At 41.3% G+C, this 17,747-nt stretch overlaps 1 protein-coding gene across 1 annotated transcript in view; it reads left to right on the top strand.

Annotated features, from left to right (window-relative positions):
• Positions 1–17,747, top strand: part of COL3A1 (collagen type III alpha 1 chain) — a 53,585-nt gene that overhangs the window by 33,760 nt on the left and 2,078 nt on the right. The window contains exons 21-50 of the mRNA XM_031604404.2: positions 226–279; positions 404–502; positions 2,471–2,524; positions 2,864–2,962; positions 3,113–3,166; positions 3,287–3,340; positions 3,881–3,934; positions 4,270–4,323; positions 4,564–4,608; positions 4,700–4,798; positions 4,898–5,005; positions 5,561–5,614; positions 6,579–6,632; positions 6,737–6,790; positions 7,411–7,464; positions 7,777–7,884; positions 8,060–8,113; positions 8,625–8,678; positions 9,962–10,123; positions 10,232–10,339; positions 11,376–11,483; positions 11,916–11,969; positions 12,128–12,235; positions 12,842–12,895; positions 13,008–13,115; positions 14,320–14,373; positions 14,585–14,692; positions 15,138–15,420; positions 15,888–16,075; positions 16,232–16,474. Of these exons, the coding sequence (XP_031460264.2) occupies positions 226–279; positions 404–502; positions 2,471–2,524; positions 2,864–2,962; positions 3,113–3,166; positions 3,287–3,340; positions 3,881–3,934; positions 4,270–4,323; positions 4,564–4,608; positions 4,700–4,798; positions 4,898–5,005; positions 5,561–5,614; positions 6,579–6,632; positions 6,737–6,790; positions 7,411–7,464; positions 7,777–7,884; positions 8,060–8,113; positions 8,625–8,678; positions 9,962–10,123; positions 10,232–10,339; positions 11,376–11,483; positions 11,916–11,969; positions 12,128–12,235; positions 12,842–12,895; positions 13,008–13,115; positions 14,320–14,373; positions 14,585–14,692; positions 15,138–15,420; positions 15,888–16,075; positions 16,232–16,474 (2,784 nt within the window). The remainder of the gene's footprint in view (positions 1–225; positions 280–403; positions 503–2,470; positions 2,525–2,863; positions 2,963–3,112; positions 3,167–3,286; positions 3,341–3,880; positions 3,935–4,269; positions 4,324–4,563; positions 4,609–4,699; positions 4,799–4,897; positions 5,006–5,560; positions 5,615–6,578; positions 6,633–6,736; positions 6,791–7,410; positions 7,465–7,776; positions 7,885–8,059; positions 8,114–8,624; positions 8,679–9,961; positions 10,124–10,231; positions 10,340–11,375; positions 11,484–11,915; positions 11,970–12,127; positions 12,236–12,841; positions 12,896–13,007; positions 13,116–14,319; positions 14,374–14,584; positions 14,693–15,137; positions 15,421–15,887; positions 16,076–16,231; positions 16,475–17,747) is intronic.

The raw sequence follows: 17,747 nt of genomic DNA, 5'->3' as shown, positions 1-17,747 counted from the left end.
AAGGGACTAACGCAGGTCCTGTTGAAATAAGTGAAGGACTGTCTATTAGATTTTATTGAGGCAAAAAGTACTTTTCTCGCATTCTTATCACAGAGAGAAATGTAATTTCAATATATTTCATTCATTAGTTTTCTGAGAATCTAAAGGTACATAGTTTCGAAAAAATATTTTCCGCTGCCTCAGTCATATTGTCTGAGATGCATATTTTATTCATTTATTTGGCAGGGCTCTCCTGGTTTCCGTGGCTTACCTGGTAGCAATGGACTTCCAGGTGAAAAGGTAAAAGTTGTCCTATAAATCCATCCCAAACTTTTGTGGAATCTATGTTAATTTGAATTGACACTTTCAGATTCAATATGATACTCATTTTCTTGCCATAAATTTTAATGTCTTTTTTTTTTAGGGTCCTGCAGGTGAACGTGGCAGCCCAGGTCCCCCTGGCCCAAGTGGACCTGCAGGAGATCGTGGACAAGATGGAGGCCCAGGTCTTCCAGGAATGAGGGTAAGACAGGATGTCTGCAGAAAATAAAACAAATTCTATTATTGGTGTTTCATCAAAGCTGATGAAGAAAGCAAAACTAGAAAAGAACCCTGGCAATGCTATTATGTTCTTTAAACTTAGTACATAGGTTCATAGCGTAATAGATCAATATGCAATAACTTCGAGTATTCAGAAACAATAGATTGTATGTGAAAGCATGCAGTTTATACAAAACTAAAAATGCTCCACAGCTCTCAGAGTATAACATGTGCTGTTATCAGCTATGGCTTTAATGTGAATATTATGTCTGTCTGTGTTTTAATAGATTTTAAAATTATTATAAAATATATTATACTTTTAATATTTAATAGTTAATTTAATAAACAAATTTAATTATATATATTTATAAAGGTTGATCCAAAAGTAGTGCTTTACGTTTTACTATTTTGATCTGTGATGTCAGAGGCAAATGTTGATGGCATGGCAGTAGAGGTTGAACCTTCCTGCCAATATTCCATTATGTTTTGTGCAACAGATGGCAGCAGAGGGGCAGTCTGATAAAATGGCAATCTGTAGCAAAAGAGCTCAGTTGCGGCCTGAAGCAGTGACTGAGCACCTAGTGGGAAGACAGGGCTAACCCAGGGAAGCTCAGGTGCATGCAGTCTATCTGAGTGACTGCGAGGGGTGGATCCAGGATCCACCCCTTCCCTGATCTTATGTAAGGGTTGGCAGTGGAGACGGGGGTATCTCCCTGGAGTTCCCTGTGTACCTGAGGTTTTCTAAGGGTAAGCAGTTTCTCTTCATTTCTGCATCCACAGCTGCCGCATTTGGGCTTATTTTCATTTGCTGTAGCCTAGGATTGTGCTACTCTGCTGCTATCACTGGACTTTCTGTCACATTATAGCATTACAGCATCTGACATGGAAGATGTGTTACTGAATTTCTCCTTGCAGAAAAGATTGCACCCATTTATGTTCGTGCTGAACCTTTATGGAGACTAAAAGGGGGATGTGAGAGCAGTGAGGTGGTGGGTGGTGTGTTTCAGCAGTAGTGACGTTGGGTCACCTCTGCTGGTGCAGATTTTTACAAGAGCACTGCATGCGGGCTCCTGTTCACCTCTGGCAGGAATGCACAGCCAGTAATGGTGACTATAGTGAAAAACAGTGTTTTGCAGCTAAGAACTTGCTTTATTGAACAGTATTTTTGTGCTCTTTTTATCTGTTGTATTTTCCATGTAAATAAGTAGGAGGCATTACTTTCTGTGTGTCTTAAATATATTAATTATTAAAATAGAATTAATTTTAAATTTAAATAATTGTTTAAGTTACATAATAAATTATTTTGACGGTTTAAATATACTTTAATATTTAATTCCTTATACATTGCTTAGTTGTAGTTAATGCAAACTAATCAAAATGTAATTGGTTGGATTTTCATAGTACATAACAAGAATTTATGTGCAGAATGTAATGACATCGTGTGAACTGTACTAAGAATTAGCAAATGCTGTCAACAAATTTGAACCTGAATGCAGGCTCTTTAGAGCTGAAGATGATTTTATTGGAAATTGAAAGGAATTATTTAAAATACAATATAAATAAATGCATTTGAAAATATAAAACATGAACTAAAAATATTATGTGAATTTTGTTGAAGTACAAGACACTGAAAATTATTTTTTCTTCTATTTTTTTAACTTCTGTAATTAGTTTTAATCTCATATAATGAAAATTCTGTTCCTGTGTATTTTGTTTAATGTCTGATTTGATCACATACAGTAAGTGTAAGAGAACGATATTAACTCCTGGCGAAGTAATTTGCTAGCTTTTTCAAACTTTTCTCCTTAATGAAAGGATTTTATTAAAAAAAAAATTCTTGGTTTTAGCTTCTTTAATATGGTGGGTTTTTTCATATTTATGTATTGTAAACTGGATTTATGTATTTTAAGCTGAAGAATAACACGATTGGTTGTTTTTTCTTCATTTGCAGGGTTTGCCTGGGATTCCAGGAAGTCCTGGAAGTGATGGGAAGCCTGGCCCTCCAGTATGTGTGCTGCATGTATTTTGTGCCAGTCTGCCCGCTATCCTTACTGTTATCCTACAATGTCTAGTTGGTACATTGTTTTCGTAGTCAGATAAATTTTCTCTTATTAGTTTCAATTTACAGAAGCAGTTCAGGTGCTGCTGCTTTGCAAGAGCTTTATGCAGATCGTATCTTTGTGTGTTACTTGAAATACAGCATATATAAAAGCATGGTTGAAATCTAAAATACTCCAATTCAAGATTTATTGTGTGTCTTTAGCCTGCTCTTCAGTGATTCAGAGATGTGTTTTTATTTCACTTAACTGATGTTATGTCTTCATTTCTTTTCTATCTATCCCAGGGTAATCAGGGTGAACCTGGCCGTTCTGGCCCACCCGGCCCAGCAGGTCCACGTGGTCAGCCTGGTGTGATGGGTTTCCCTGGTCCAAAAGGAAATGAGGTTAGTGGGCTTTTTCTACTTGTCCCACGTTTATGCTTGAGCAGTCACATGGTAAAATTACAATGCTTCATGGGAGGTTTGATGCTACAGTTAAGGTATTGTACATGGACCAGAACAGGTATTTTACATGTGATCTTTCTCTTCTGTAAGGGTGCGCCAGGTAAGAATGGAGAAAGAGGCCCTGGTGGACCACCTGGAACTCCTGTAAGTTTTATTCATGATTTCTTTTTAATAAAAAAGTAAAAACATTAACTACTAATAACTTGGTTGATATCATAAAAATTATATCAACCCATAACCTCAGCCAGTTTTGTCTTGGTACAGGGTCCTGCTGGGAAGAATGGTGATGTTGGCCTCCCTGGTCCGCCTGGACCTGCTGTAAGTGTGGGATTCCTGTAAGAGTCACTTATCCACAGTTGCCAAGGTGGTCTGCTGTCTAGACAGACTGCAATTTTAGGGGAAAGAATACTTGTATGTTCTAAAGAGATCTCCTTTTATGAGGACAAAGACTAGAAACACTAGAGCTCTTCCCCATTTTTTCATACATTAATACTCGAAGCTTTGTTACAAGAAACCTGAGGCAGGTATGCCTAGTGTAAGTTGAAATGAGAAGTCAATTCACTGCTGCCGGGGGATGTACTGGCTTTTCTAATTGAGATGTATTAGTACTCCCTTTAAGTTTATCAGAGCTAGCAATTTAAGACTAGGGTAAAGTATTCCTGTGAGATAAATATTTCTGCTGAATTAATCTGATGGTTAGAGTGAAAAGAGCAAATACCAAGATATATTAGCCTTAAAATTGCACAGTGGCTTCTACAGCTCAAGATAAGGAAGTGAAGGTTAGAGGTGGTGTGGAATTGTTTGAGAATATCTCTAACTATAAGCAATTTCATTTTTTCCTCCTTTCTTTGATTCCAGGGTCCTGCTGGGGACAGAGGAGAACCAGGACCATCGGGTTCACCTGGCCTGCAGGTGCTGTGTGTTTGTTCTCAACTGCATTCTTTTTAAAAACAAACAAACAAACAAAAAAACAAAACACATGCTAATGACATGAGTCATTAGGATTCATGTCATTAGCATCGTTTTGAAGTAAAACAGATTAATTAATTGACAGAATGTATTGCTCAGTGGTTCAGAATAGCAAACCAGACAACTGGCTCAGTGGGTTTGAGCTGCATTAAACCTCTAGCTATCAAATTGGCTCCTCCTCCTTTGTAAAAGATTGGTATGGGTGGGTGCTAGGGAGGACAACACATAATTTGCTTATGTAACATAGACTTTAATAGTGATATTGTTCCTCTTTACAGGGTTTGCCTGGGGGACCGGGACCAGCTGGAGAAAATGGAAAGCCTGGGGAGCCAGTAAGTAGTATTTCCTTTTTTTCTTTCCCAGACACGCACAAAACAATTAAAAAATAAAAATAAGGAATTATGCAGAGCTCTTCCCAGATCGCATTGCCAAAATCAGACAGCTATCAGCATTCTGCAGTGCAGAGAAGTCTGCTTTTAGGAATCAAAGGTGGGAGAAACAGGGCAACAACCACAACATGGATTCATTAACTGAAGCTCATGGATAAGTTGGATTTATTTTCTCTTAAACAGGGGCCAAAAGGTGATATTGGAGGACCTGGATTCCCAGGCCCTAAGGTAAATCATACAGCTTCACTTCTATAATTATATTAATGAATTAACAAAATATGAAACTGACAACAAAGAATAACATCTTTCTTTGTCACAGGGTGAAAATGGAATCCCAGGTGAACGTGGTGCACAAGGTCCTCCGGGGCCTCCTGGAGCAAGGGGTGGGCCAGGTCCTGCTGGCTCTGAAGGTGCCAAGGTACCCACAGACTTTCTTGCTTTTCCATTGCTATGTGAAGCATTCAGATTAACGTTCTTCTTTGTTTTTTACTTCCTAATGACTTTTGTCACTTTTTAGGGTCCTCCTGGTCCCCCTGGTGCCCCTGGAGGCACAGGACTGCCTGGTTTACAGGGAATGCCAGGAGAAAGAGGAGCTTCTGGAAGTCCTGGACCGAAAGGGGATAAGGTAACATACCCATCTTGAGCATCCTGTGTATTGTATGCTCTCTTGTGTTAACCTTCCACAAGGCACTGGAATTTTTCATATGCTGACTTTCGGACCAATTTCAGAAGTGTTAACTGTGTAGAGCCTCTACTTGTCTGTTTAGCAGTGTTACAAGGGACATACATTTTAAAAAATACAGCATTTTACAGCCAGTGTAGTATATGCTAGATATGTTACTTCAATAGCTCTCACTGGGGAAAGGATGTAACAGAACAGGTCTAATGAAGCTAATGTCAACATGCCATGTTCTTTGCCCCTGTTACAGGCTCCATTTTAAAACAGTATGGGTTTTTGCATCAAAATGCTCAGTATCTAATGCTGAATACTGGGAAGAATGTCAACCCATTTTGTATTTCCACATATGACCACAATAGGGAAATATAGTCATTTGGATATACTCAGTATGGGATACTCTCCACGGTAATATTATAATTTTGGGGCGGAGGGGGGCTTGATTATTTTTTCCTCTTTTTTTACTTTTGCTTTTTTTTGCTTACACTTGTTATTTCTTTCTAGGGAGAACCTGGTGGTAAGGGTGCTGATGGCCTTCCTGGTGTAAGAGGAGAGAGAGTGAGTGTTTAAGCTTCAGTTTCTGAATTAACTTCATATTGTCTACGCATTAAATGCAAGGAGAGTTACTGTGAATAAATACTATGTAGGAGAGACGGTAGTAATCCCGTTGTACATTCTGGCTGTGCAAATCTGGTTTTGTAAACTAAATTAATCTTACTGCTGTTCTTTGTGATCACGACCATTTCAGTAGAAATAGAAGAATTTTAGCAAGTATGGGATTATACTTAATGGAGACCATGCTTTGGAGGGAGAGTACCGATACATAAGTAGTAAAAATGCGAATTCTCTGAATTGAGCCAACTGACAAAGAATATTCCAGCTATAATGAAGTATAAGATGTTGTGATAGCAAGGGCTATCATGCAGAATACTTGTTTATTATATATTTATATATCTATCCATAGCATATTCAAATTGGAATTATATACATATATCCAACAAGTATACACAAGCAGTATGTACATAAAAATAGAGAGGTAGCAAATATATTAATGCTGATTTTATGAATTGAAGGAAGTAAAAAAAAAAAAAAAAAAAAAAGGATTTAAAAATGTAAGGTATGCATCAAATTAACACGAAAAAAATAATGAAGGAGTTGGGCAACAGACACTGGAAAAATTCTGAAGAAATACGGGCCTGTTATCTATATTAAATTTAAGGCAATCAATGACTTTCATTTCACCACTGAAAGAGACCTACTGACTTTGTTTTAGGTTTACATGGGAGGAGGGGGGAAATGAGAAGTTTCACCTCTCAAAAAGGTGTGATCTTATTATGTCAATCCAAAATGTTTTGTGCAATAGCACACTGGTATTACAAAGCTGCTTTCATTTATATGTCGTTAACCACGTGTTTACACTGAAACATAAATGATATTGATCAAAAAGATAACACTTTTTACATATTTTTGATACAAAATATAATAATATTTTCTTATATATATGCTGGTATTATTATTTTAGGGTAATGTAGGTCCCATTGGTCCTCCTGGTCCTGCTGGTCCACCTGGAGATAAGGTAAAGCGTCCTTCATGATGCTGTGCGACACTATAAGCAGCATCATTGCTGGCTGGCTCCTGGGAAGAAGAGTAAGTCCCGGTAACTATTCTCATTCCTTACAGGGAGAGACTGGTCCAGCTGGCGCCCCAGGTCCTGTGGGTTCCCGTGGTGGTCCGGTAAGTGACAGCACTCCTCTTCCATTGTAATTTTACCATGGCTCAGCTAGACAGCAGTGTTGCAAACTGTCTCTGTCAAGAGCAAAAGCAGCTTGAGACCATAACTAACTGAGCATGTTCAGCTCCTTTTCGACTCTTGGGATTTGCATCTGCTAAGGACTTCAGAGAAATCCAGTGCTTTAAGCAGCGTAAAGGGTTTGGAGGGCTGCAGTAACAGATCAGGGAAGAGTCTGAACCAACTGTCGGTAGATAAAGCAGAGGAACGTCTTTTGTTTTGTTTCCATCTTGTCATACAGTTAAATAAACTCACTAAAATTAAATTTCTTATCTTTGATAAAACAGCACATCAATTATATCTAGGGACTACCATGAATTGTGGTCAATTGTGGTTTATATAGGTGGGACTGTAACAATTGTTTCACATTTAATTTTCAGATAATTCCTGAGCAGTTATTTTTAGAGCTCAGGACAGCTGTTAGTTAGCTTTGATTGTTCGCATTTCCTCCTCTCCCAAGACTGCTAAAACAAAAACTCCAGTTGTAGTCAGCAGTACTCTCTAACTTCTAGTATGAAGTATATTTTTCTAACAACTTCCATTGCTGACTTACTGCTTTCTACAGGGAGAGCGAGGAGAACAAGGTCTTCCTGGGCCTGCTGGCTTCCCTGGAGCTCCAGTAAGTATGAATTTTTAAAAGCAATGGAATATGGTTTTTGATTTCTCATTTTTTGAAATTGACTTTAATCTCAGACTTGCTATAATTACTTTAATGCATACTTTGATTACAGACACACTGATTTCCTTGCTACTTATTCTGTACTCAGTCAAACATAAGGCAACATCTATTATTTTTTTTTTTTAATCCTTTCATTTCCATGCTAGTTGACCAATAAAACTTTTTCCTTTGGAAGAGGATCTGGATGTTTTTCATCAGTGTTATTTTCTATGTCTTTATTATTCATTAATTTAGTTATAACTTTTTTTACAGGGCCAGAATGGTGAACCTGGTGGGAAAGGAGAGCGAGGCCCACCTGGTCTGAGGGGAGAGGCTGGGCCCCCTGGAGCTGCAGGTCCACAGGGTGGTCCTGGTGCACCAGTAAGTCTGTGCTGCTCTTATAGCTCCAAATGAAGAGGCTACTTCAGCCTTCCCTCAGCCTCAGGGTGGCTGGGCCCGAGCACAAGCATTTGAACTGCTTGCTGCTTAATGATGGTATATACAATGTTAATCTATTTTTCAAGCTATTTCAAAATACCTGTTTCCATCCACATAGGGTCCACCTGGTCCCCAAGGAGTAAAAGGAGAACGTGGATCTCCTGGAGGCCCTGTAAGTAGCTCTTTGATACAAACAGAACCATTTCTCACTGACTATTACAACAAACATGATATAGATTAATCACAAGGTGTAATTAAGTCTAAGGTGTTTGGAAATCTTGGATTTCATGATATTAATAAAAAGGAGATGCCAAAATAATTGTTGGGGCAAAACCCAAAGCTATAAAATCTCAACAGATTTATTTGCAGTCTCTACTGACTTTCTCAGAGACAACTGGTCTTCCTTTGAGTACATAAAGGACATCTCCTTGGTGAAAGAAGGTGGGGGGGGGGGTGGAGGGATAGGAGATTAGAATTTAAAAAATAACTAAGTATGTTTAAAAAAAAAAAAACAACAACAACAACCACCCAAAACAATAACTTGATATTCAGTTGCAGGACCTTGAATTTGTTTTGCATAAAATCTGAATTAAAAGAATTCAAAGGCACCTTTTGTACAGAAATGAATTGGTTCACTTTTTTTCTGATCTTTAGAAACTGATGAAAGTATTGGTTTCTTGTAGGGTGCTGCTGGTTTTCCTGGTGCTCGTGGTCTACCTGGTCCCCCTGGTAACAATGTAAGTTGTTCTGTCCCTGTTAGCTTTTATTCTTACCTTGCAGATACCTTTATAAACTTACTGTTATATTGTATTAAACAAAATGTACCTTGATGTGAATAGTAAGCAGTGTTATATTGAACATGTTCTTTTGACTTTCTGACTTGCGGGGAAAAAATTCTGCAAAAGATAAATTCTCCTTTTATTTTACCTGGAATAGTAATTCTATCACTTGGAATTGGCACACGTTTTTCTATTACAATTTGCTTTCCAAAGCCCATTGAAATTAATTAAATTCTTGAGGTTTTTGTTTGCTTTTCTTCCTTCGTCATGGTATTAAAAAAAAAAAAAAGCATACTTCAGGATTTTGACTTGATTTTTTTTCTTTTTCAAAACTACATTTTGTAGATCTCTGAGAATTTTTTTTAGTTGTCCATAAAGTGGAACAACATTTAAACTAAATTTGCATGAGACAGGAATTCGGAAAGATTATTGTAGCAAAGCTCCTTTTATGATCTGGGCCCATGTGGAGATTAATCTACCACTCTGCAGTATCTTTCAAAAGAAACAAGCCATGCGTGTGCATTATCTATTTCCAGACACATTATACACTGTTTCATAATGTCCTTGAGCGTTCAACATGCACCCACGTGTGTCTTGATTAGTAAAATCCAGTCTGACTTTAGATTCTTTTTAAAGTTTAAGAAAATACAAAGAATAAAGTGCATTTTTCCATTATATTAAATAAAAAATACTATCTATCCATTGTATTATAACTGGGATAAGACATCAAAACATATTTTCTATTTGAATAAACAAGTTTGCATAGTTACTGATAGATGTAAATATCACTAAATGACAAGACAAATCAGGATTTTTTTTTATGGAAAAGCATCTCATTCTGCCTATGTCCAAGGCACCATTCAAGTTATCTGTCATAAGTGTTTCCTGAAATCAGCTGGGACAGCCATTGCTTCAAATTCTGGTGGCAGAGCTTTGGGTGAGGAATGTGTATCCTGTATTGGATGTGCTGCAGCCACCAGACATCCCAAATGTCCAGGTGTTGTACTATGGAAACCATGTGCCTGGAGAACAGGGAGGAAAAAACGTGGGCTGAAAGCAGCAAGTAGTCAAGGGTACAAATACTCCTTTTAAGATCAGATCTTGGTGTACCAGGGTTGTGCTCTCAATCTATCTTTAGACAGTTAAACCTATTTGATTTGCTTTCATGAGGGAAGATAAATACCAGTAAGTACATCGTACTCTTTCAGATAAGAAGCTCATGCTCTTTTTAAAATTTGTAGGGTAGTCCAGGTCCCCCTGGTAATGCAGGGCCTGCAGGCAAGGATGGGCCTCCCGGACCCCCTGGTAATGCTGGTCCTCCTGGCAGTTCAGGACCTCCTGGACTACGTGGTGAGCCTGGTGCACCAGGTGAAAAAGGGCCTCCAGGTGCACGGGGAGAGAGGGTAAGTACATGTCCAGCCAGGAAAGTTCAATGGTAGGTAGGGGCTGAATGTGTTGACTATCAGAAGTCAGATGCTTGGTGTTGACTGGCCTAACCTTTCTTTAAACAGGGGACACCAGGTGACCCAGGACCCCAAGGCATTATTGGCAGCCGTGGCAGTACAGGTTTACCAGGTCCACGTGGCCTCCCTGGCCCAGCTGGCATGGCAGGTGGCAAGGTGAGTACACACATACTGAGAATAATGGCCTTGTAGGTTTTAGTCCAGTTATTTGCACTTACTTACATCCCTAAAATCAGACTTCAAAACATCCAGTGGTTACTGGATGTCTCTAAGGTTGTCTTCAATCTCTATTCCTAAGACTCTTGGATCAGAGTAATTATAATTACATTAAGTACATAACCACCCTCACCCCTTTGAGAGAAATGAAGTATGAAAGCTCCTAGAGAGAGTTTAAATCATAGTTTCAGGTACCACCAGTTATTTTTGCTTAATTATCAATCTTTCTTGCTCAAACATTATGACTTAAACAGGAAAATACTTCAACCTGCCTCGAGAAAAGGAGAGGGGAAGCTCGCTTTGTGTTACACCACTGAAAGCTAGGATAGCCAGTCATTTTTTTGTTAAATGCTTTGGCCATTGTTTTTGGGGACTTAAGAGGCGATATACCTCTGTATAATCAATAAGTATACAGTAAAATTAGGCTGGTCTTCACAGAGTGTACAGCTAGAAAGATTATCTCATTGGAATGAAAAGCTTGCTTGTGTTCTGGGCTTGCAGGAAAAACTCTAAGAGGAAAGATCTCCAGAGAGAGATCACTTCCCACGGGCACTCACCCCTTAAATGGGGAAATGGGGTCTAGGAGATGTGGAGCCAGGCTCCACCCCTTCTGGTCACACAGGTAAATTGCCTTCACCTGTGCTCCTGAGGTCAACTTGGTGCTTGTGTCAGGTAAGTGATCAGAGGTTCGGGCCGTGATTCAATAGTCCCCATACAATCTCCTCAGTATGCTCTAGTTGAGAAAATAGTGAAGTATGCTCCTCAGTTTCAGGTGTCTTCTACGAGTATTACTATTGATGAAAAGAAAGTCTGAACGTGTTCTTCCTTTTCGTATTCCAAGTATTCCCTATAGCCAAAGTCACAGTGGCACTTTATCTGATATCCTTCATTACTGTATACTTTGTTTAAGATGTGCTTATTTAATGACATTGTATTATACATTATCTGCAGTTAAATCTTCTTCCCTTTTTGTCAGGGTGAAGATGGGAAACCAGGTGTCAATGGTGTCCCAGGAGAACGTGGTGCTCCTGGTCCGCAAGGTCCCATGGGTCAGAGAGGCTTACCTGGAGAGCCAGGCAGAGATGTAAGTGGATGCAATAGACCTTTCTGACAGCTTTTGATTTGCATGCAGAAAAATCACGAAGTAAACATTGCTTTCAGGTTAGCAAAGGTCCCCTCAAGTGCCTGGTGCACAGTCCTGTGCAGATGATCTTTTCATGAAGGAGGTGTAACCTACAATGTCTGTTGTGTTCTTTTCTACCTGGGGATCATGTCTGTGCCTCTATGCTTAAAAAATGAAATGTTAGAAAGATCTTTAATGAACCCTTCCACCTTCTGGAACGCTTCTCTGTTGAAAATGCTCTTCTAGGCTCGTGAACAGGTTTTCATTTTACTGGAGAAAATGCTGCCTATCTATAATCAGGTTGTTTTGGCTTTTGTTGGTTTTTTGTTTTGTTTTTTTTTAAACAAGCTCTACCATTTTTATTTTTGTTATCCCCCCCCATCCCCCCTATAGGGTAACCCTGGCTCAGATGGCTCTCCTGGACGGGACGGATCCCCAGGCGGCAAAGTAAGTAATCACCAGTGTCTCTGAACTGCCATATCTGATGATACATTTAACTAGTTCTGTGATGTGTAATTGGAATCTTTTAACACTCCAGGGAATGCACTCTTCATACTGTAATTATTTAAAACATTAAATTTCTTACTCACTGCGACTGTCCGCAGGGTGACCGTGGTGAAAGCGGCCCTCCTGGCGTTCCAGGACCTCCTGGTCACCCGGGGCCTGCAGGTAACAACGGTGCCCCTGGAAAAGCTGGTGAAAGAGGATTTCAGGTAAAAACAAAACAAATACACATTTACATGTCCTTCCCATGCATGGTCTGTTTCATACAGTAAGACAGTAAGAGTGGAAGTTTAGAACGGTGATGCTATTGTTACTTTAATTTGTTTTCCCGAGATCTCTTGGCATTGAGGACCACTTGTCTTTTCACTTGCTATTCTTATACATCCCAGTTAATATTGCTGATAACTATATGCTGACAAGATTAAGACCAAAACCCACATACTTAGGACGCTGAAAAGCACCATCATTCCACTGTTAATTCCCATCCCACACAATGGTTATGCAGCACAAGTAGTGTTATTTACTTAAACTAAAAGGAGTAATCGTGTGTGTATTCAAGATACTTTGTGAAGTGCTGACACTAACACTGTGAGCACTGAACACCTTTAAAAATGGATAAGGGATCTTACGCTCAAGGTATGGTATTGGTGCATACAAGCATCAGAAAGACTTCGGTAGATAAAAAGACTGGCCAAAATTCAGCTTAGTATGTGTATGGTGCTTCCTTGAGTCTCTGACTCTACTGCGTATCAGAAAATAAAGCAATCTAGTCTAGTGCAGCTACTCCATGATGTTTTGTTCTTATTGTGTCACAGGGTCCGCCTGGACCTCCTGGCTCTGCTGGTCCTGCTGGAGCTCGTGGACCTGCTGTAAGTCATACTTTAAGTATTACTGATATCATACAGTCAAGTGTTTCCTCAGCTTTTTTGTATTTCTTTTATGTCTTGACATACTCCTTTTATCACAAATCTAATCTTGAAGGGTCCTCAAGGTCCTCGCGGTGATAAAGGTGAAACTGGTGAACGAGGCAGCGCTGGCATCAAGGGTCATAGAGGATTTCCTGGTACGCCAGGTCTCCCTGGTCCTCCTGTGAGTATATTGCATTGGATTAGAAATATCAGTGATGTTGGTTCACGTGGTTTGGGCCCCAGCTAGATAATTTGAAGATGAAAATAAAAATTGAAAAGAACTAATTTGATTTTTCAGATGCGTTCAATAGTTTGTCGTTTGTGAATTAATTAACCCAAGATAATATTAATAAAGAACCAGAAGAAGCTGCTAGGAGTTCGGTGTCTATCTGACTAGAAAAAAAAACTTTTTACATTCACATATATAGGCTATTCCTGATTAAATAAGGAAGATGCAAATTTTAACATGTAATTCTATTTAGTAGATACCTATGTTAAACAAGCATAAAATCAATAATATAAAAGCTATTCTAAGTCCAACAATGTCTCTTCTATCATGCATATCACTCAATAAATAACAGTGTAATTGGCATGAAATTGCAAAGGAATGAATTGTAAACCTGCATTACCATTATAATGGTTACTGACAGCTAAAATTGAAGGGTAATAGGCAGGCATGTCCTAGGTATTTAGGAAAAAAATGTAAAGAGCAGGTTGTGTTATTATAATAGTGCTACTAATAGCACTCAAGATAGAATTGAGAATTAAGAAAACAAAACTCATCTAGTTACTCTGCCACTGTCAATGACAAAAATTGAAGTTATACTTATAAATACCACCTATATTTAAGTAATAGGATATACCCTGCTGACCCAATTGAGTTACTTATGAACAAAAGTAGTCTGATTAATTCTCATATAAACCATGAATCATTTTAAAATGCACAGTTTAGCTCTTTGCAATTCACACACAAATAAACAAAATTGTTGGTTTAAAAAGAAAACCAACAAAAAACACTTGGAATTTGACAACTGTTCATGTCTAAGTAACTTTGTTGGTAATGTGATTAAATCTGCTTTAATCAGTGTTTTAAGCCATCATGTATATATTCTTACATATATATCACTCAATACTTCTTGATGTCAGTTGGCTTCCTTGCATTTTAGATGGTATAACTTACTTTAATCACATCATAAAAGATCTTGCAGTTTGAGAATTTCTTACAATTTTAACTGGTATAAGAGTAGCAACCGTTCTTTCTCATGTCTGACATAGTCCTTTAAGCTTGAGTTTCAGATAATTACAAAGATGTTTTACAGCAAGGTAGGTGTATCTCAACATACTAAAAACATTACTCCAAAGACTTACTTTTATTCTTTTTGTAGGGCCCCCTAGGTCCACAAGGTGCAATTGGAAGTCCAGGAGCTTCAGGAGCAAGGGTAAGAAAGGCTCTTTTCTTACGATAATGGGAAAGAAGATTGAAAAAGTTGGCGTGTGTTTTTTAGAAAGGCCATCTGAACCAGCAGCTGTTAAAGAAAAAGGAGGCATCTGATAAACTGTACAGCAATGTTAGAAGCGTCTTAAGTAGTTCAAAAATGGAAATTATCCAGTAATCTATTTAGACTATAATGAGTGTATTCACCTTTGTAGGGTCCCCCAGGACCAGCTGGGCCCCCTGGAAAGGATGGTACAAGTGGCTACCCAGGTCCAATTGGTCCTCCTGGCCCGAGGGGTAACAGAGGTGAAAGCGGCCCTGCAGTAAGTAAATTGTGCATGCTAAACTGATTCTTTAGGGGCTATTCATTAAACAACACTCTCTTGCATTTAAATATTTGTCTCAGAAAATTCTGGTAGGAAATTATCTAGTTATTAATGCTAATGTTAAGAAAGTTCAAATCATTTGTAGTTTGGTATAATTTCTGATGAACTGGGTATTGTGGTAGTTCCAGATAATTACAAGACTTTTCCCATGGTATACAGAGAGTGGGGATTTCCCTCTGTGTCTTCTGAATCTCTAAAACAGGGCTGTGGTTTTTTGTTTGTTTCAGATGGTTTTTTTCTTTAAATTTTCTATTACCTGTTGTTTTTCTTCTTTTATTTCCTGTTTCTTATTTTCATTCACTTTGGATTCTTTTTGGATTTATTCTGCTTGTTTCCTTTTCCATTTCATTTTTTTGTGTGTGTTTTGTTTGTTTTCCTTCAGGGTCCACCAGGCCAACCTGGTCTGCCTGGTCCTTCCGGTCCTCCTGGTCCATGTTGTGGTGGTGGCATAGGTGCCCTGGGTGCTGGTGAAAAAGGTCCAGTGGGCTATGGCTATGAATTCGGAGATGAGCCAAAAGACAATGAGATCAACCTGGGTGAAATCATGTCTTCAATGAAATCAATTAACAACCAGATTGAAAATATCCTCAGTCCTGATGGATCACGAAAGAATCCAGCTCGCAACTGCAGAGATCTGAAATTCTGCCATCCTGAGCTCAAGAGTGGTATGTCAGGTTTTTATTGGCAGTAATGGTAGCAGATGTTGTGTGTGTTTTTTTTCTCTCTAATTGCTATGGTCTTTAAGTATGTATAGGTAGAGACTTGCAGTGTAAAGTTTTTGGTTTGTTTAAAAAATGATAAATCAAGTAATCACTTAAAACTTCCAGTCTTCCTGTTTATACATAGAGAACCATAATGACATCGATCTACTCCTTCGCTGTCTTATAAAAGAAAGTTTGGAATAAGATTTTAACAAACATGTAGGAAATTTAAGCTCTGTGCTGACTTAATTCGACTGTCAGATTACACTATTCTCATAAACTCAGTACATTTTTATATCATCTGATTTTTCTGTTGTTTCTCCGTTATTAGAATAGACTAATCTTTCTAAAATAGAAATAAGCCTGTTATCGTAAAGTAAAATTCTTCTCGAACTACACATGCTAAGCCCCTAAATTTTTTTCACCTTTAGGAGAGTATTGGATTGATCCTAACCAAGGCTGCAAAATGGATGCTATTAAAGTATACTGCAATATGGAAACCGGTGAGACATGCCTCAGTGCTAACCCCGCCACCGTGCCAAGGAAAAACTGGTGGCCCACTGAAAGCAATGCAAACAAACACGTATGGTTTGGAGAGTCTATGAAGGGCGGTTTCCAGGTAAGAAATTAGCACAGATAGTAGCCAAAAAGGTCATTGGTGCAATATAGTCAAAATGTACTGAGAAATATTCCTGAAGGGGTGAAATACTAACTACACAAACAACCTGTAGAGACAACTAAATGAAAGCTGTTGTTCACATATTGTACTTTGCAGTTTAGCTATGGAGATCCCGACCTCCCTGAAGATGTCTCTGAAGTTCAGCTGGCATTCCTTCGCATCCTCTCCAGCCGCGCGTCCCAGAACATCACCTACCACTGCAAGAACAGCATTGCATACATGGATCAAGCCAGTGGAAATGTTAAAAAAGCCTTGAAATTGATGAGCTCTGTGGAAACAGAGATCAAGGCTGAAGGAAACAGCAAGTACATGTACGCAGTCCTGGAAGACGGCTGTACTGTAAGTGATCCCCTCTTGCCTTTCTCCCCCCCCCTCTTGCCTGCCTTTCTCCCCCCCCTCTTGCCTGCCTTTCTCCCCCCCCCCCTCGCCTGCCTTTCTCCCCCCCCCCCTCGCCTGCCTTTCTCCCCCCCCCTCGCCTGCCTTTCTCCCCCCCCCTCGCCTGCCTTTCTCCCCCCCCCTCGCCTGCCTTTCTCCCCCCCCCTCGCCTGCCTTTCTCCCCCCCCCTCGCCTGCCTTTCTCCCCCCCCCTCGCCTGCCTTTCTCCCCCCCCCCTCGCCTGCCTTTCCCCCCCCCCTCGCCTGCCTTTCCCCCCCCCCTCGCCTGCCTTTCCCCCCCCCCCTCGCCTGCCTTTCCCCCCCCCCCTCGCCTGCCTTTCCCCCCCCCCTCGCCTGCCTTTCCCCCCCCCCCTCGCCTGCCTTTCCCCCCCCCCTCGCCTGCCTTTCCCCCCCCCTCGCCTGCCTTTCCCCCCCCCCTCGCCTGCCTTTCCCCCCCCCTCGCCTGCCTTTCCCCCCCCCCTCGCCTGCCTTTCCCCCCCCCCTCGCCTGCCTTTCCCCCCCCCTCGCCTGCCTTTCCCCCCCCCTCGCCTGCCTTTCCCCCCCCCTCGCCTGCCTTTCCCCCCCCCTCGCCTGCCTTTCCCCCCCCCTCGCCTGCCTTTCCCCCCCCCCTCGCCTGCCTTTCCCCCCCCCCTCGCCTGCCTTTCCCCCCCCCCTCGCCTGCCTTTCTCCCCCCCCCTCGCCTGCCTTTCTCCCCCCCCTCGCCTGCCTTTCTCCCCCCCCCTCGCCTGCCTTTCTCCCCCCCCTCGCCTGCCTTTCTCCCCCCCCTCGCCTGCCTTTCTCCCCCCCCTCGCCTGCCTTTCTCCCCCCCCTCGCCTGCCTTTCTCCCCCCCCTCGCCTGCCTTTCTCCCCCCCCTCGCCTGCCTTTCTCCCCCCCCTCGCCTGCCTTTCTCCCCCCCCTCGCCTGCCTTTCTCCCCCCCCTCGCCTGCCTTTCTCCCCCCCCGCCTTTCTCCCCCCCCGCCTTTCTCCCCCCCCGCCTTTCTCCCCCCCCGCCTTTCTCCCCCCCCGCCTTTCTCCCCCCCCGCCTTTCTCCCCCCCCGCCTTTCTCCCCCCCGCCTTTCTCCCCCCCCGCCTTTCTCCCCCCCCGCCTTTCTCCCCCCCGCCTTTCTCCCCCCCCGCCTTTCTCCCCCCCGCCTTTCTCCCCCCCCGCCTTTCTCCCCCCCCGCCTTTCTCCCCCCCCGCCTTTCTCCCCCCCCGCCTTTCTCCCCCCCCGCCTTTCT

The sequence above is a fragment of the Phasianus colchicus genome, chromosome 7 (assembly GCF_987193195.1).
Source record: "Phasianus colchicus chromosome 7, bPhaCol1.hap1.1, whole genome shotgun sequence".
Lineage (NCBI taxonomy): Eukaryota > Metazoa > Chordata > Aves > Galliformes > Phasianidae > Phasianus > Phasianus colchicus.
The sequence above is the reverse complement of the archived record's forward strand: the minus strand, read 5'-3'. Positions and strand labels throughout refer to the sequence as shown.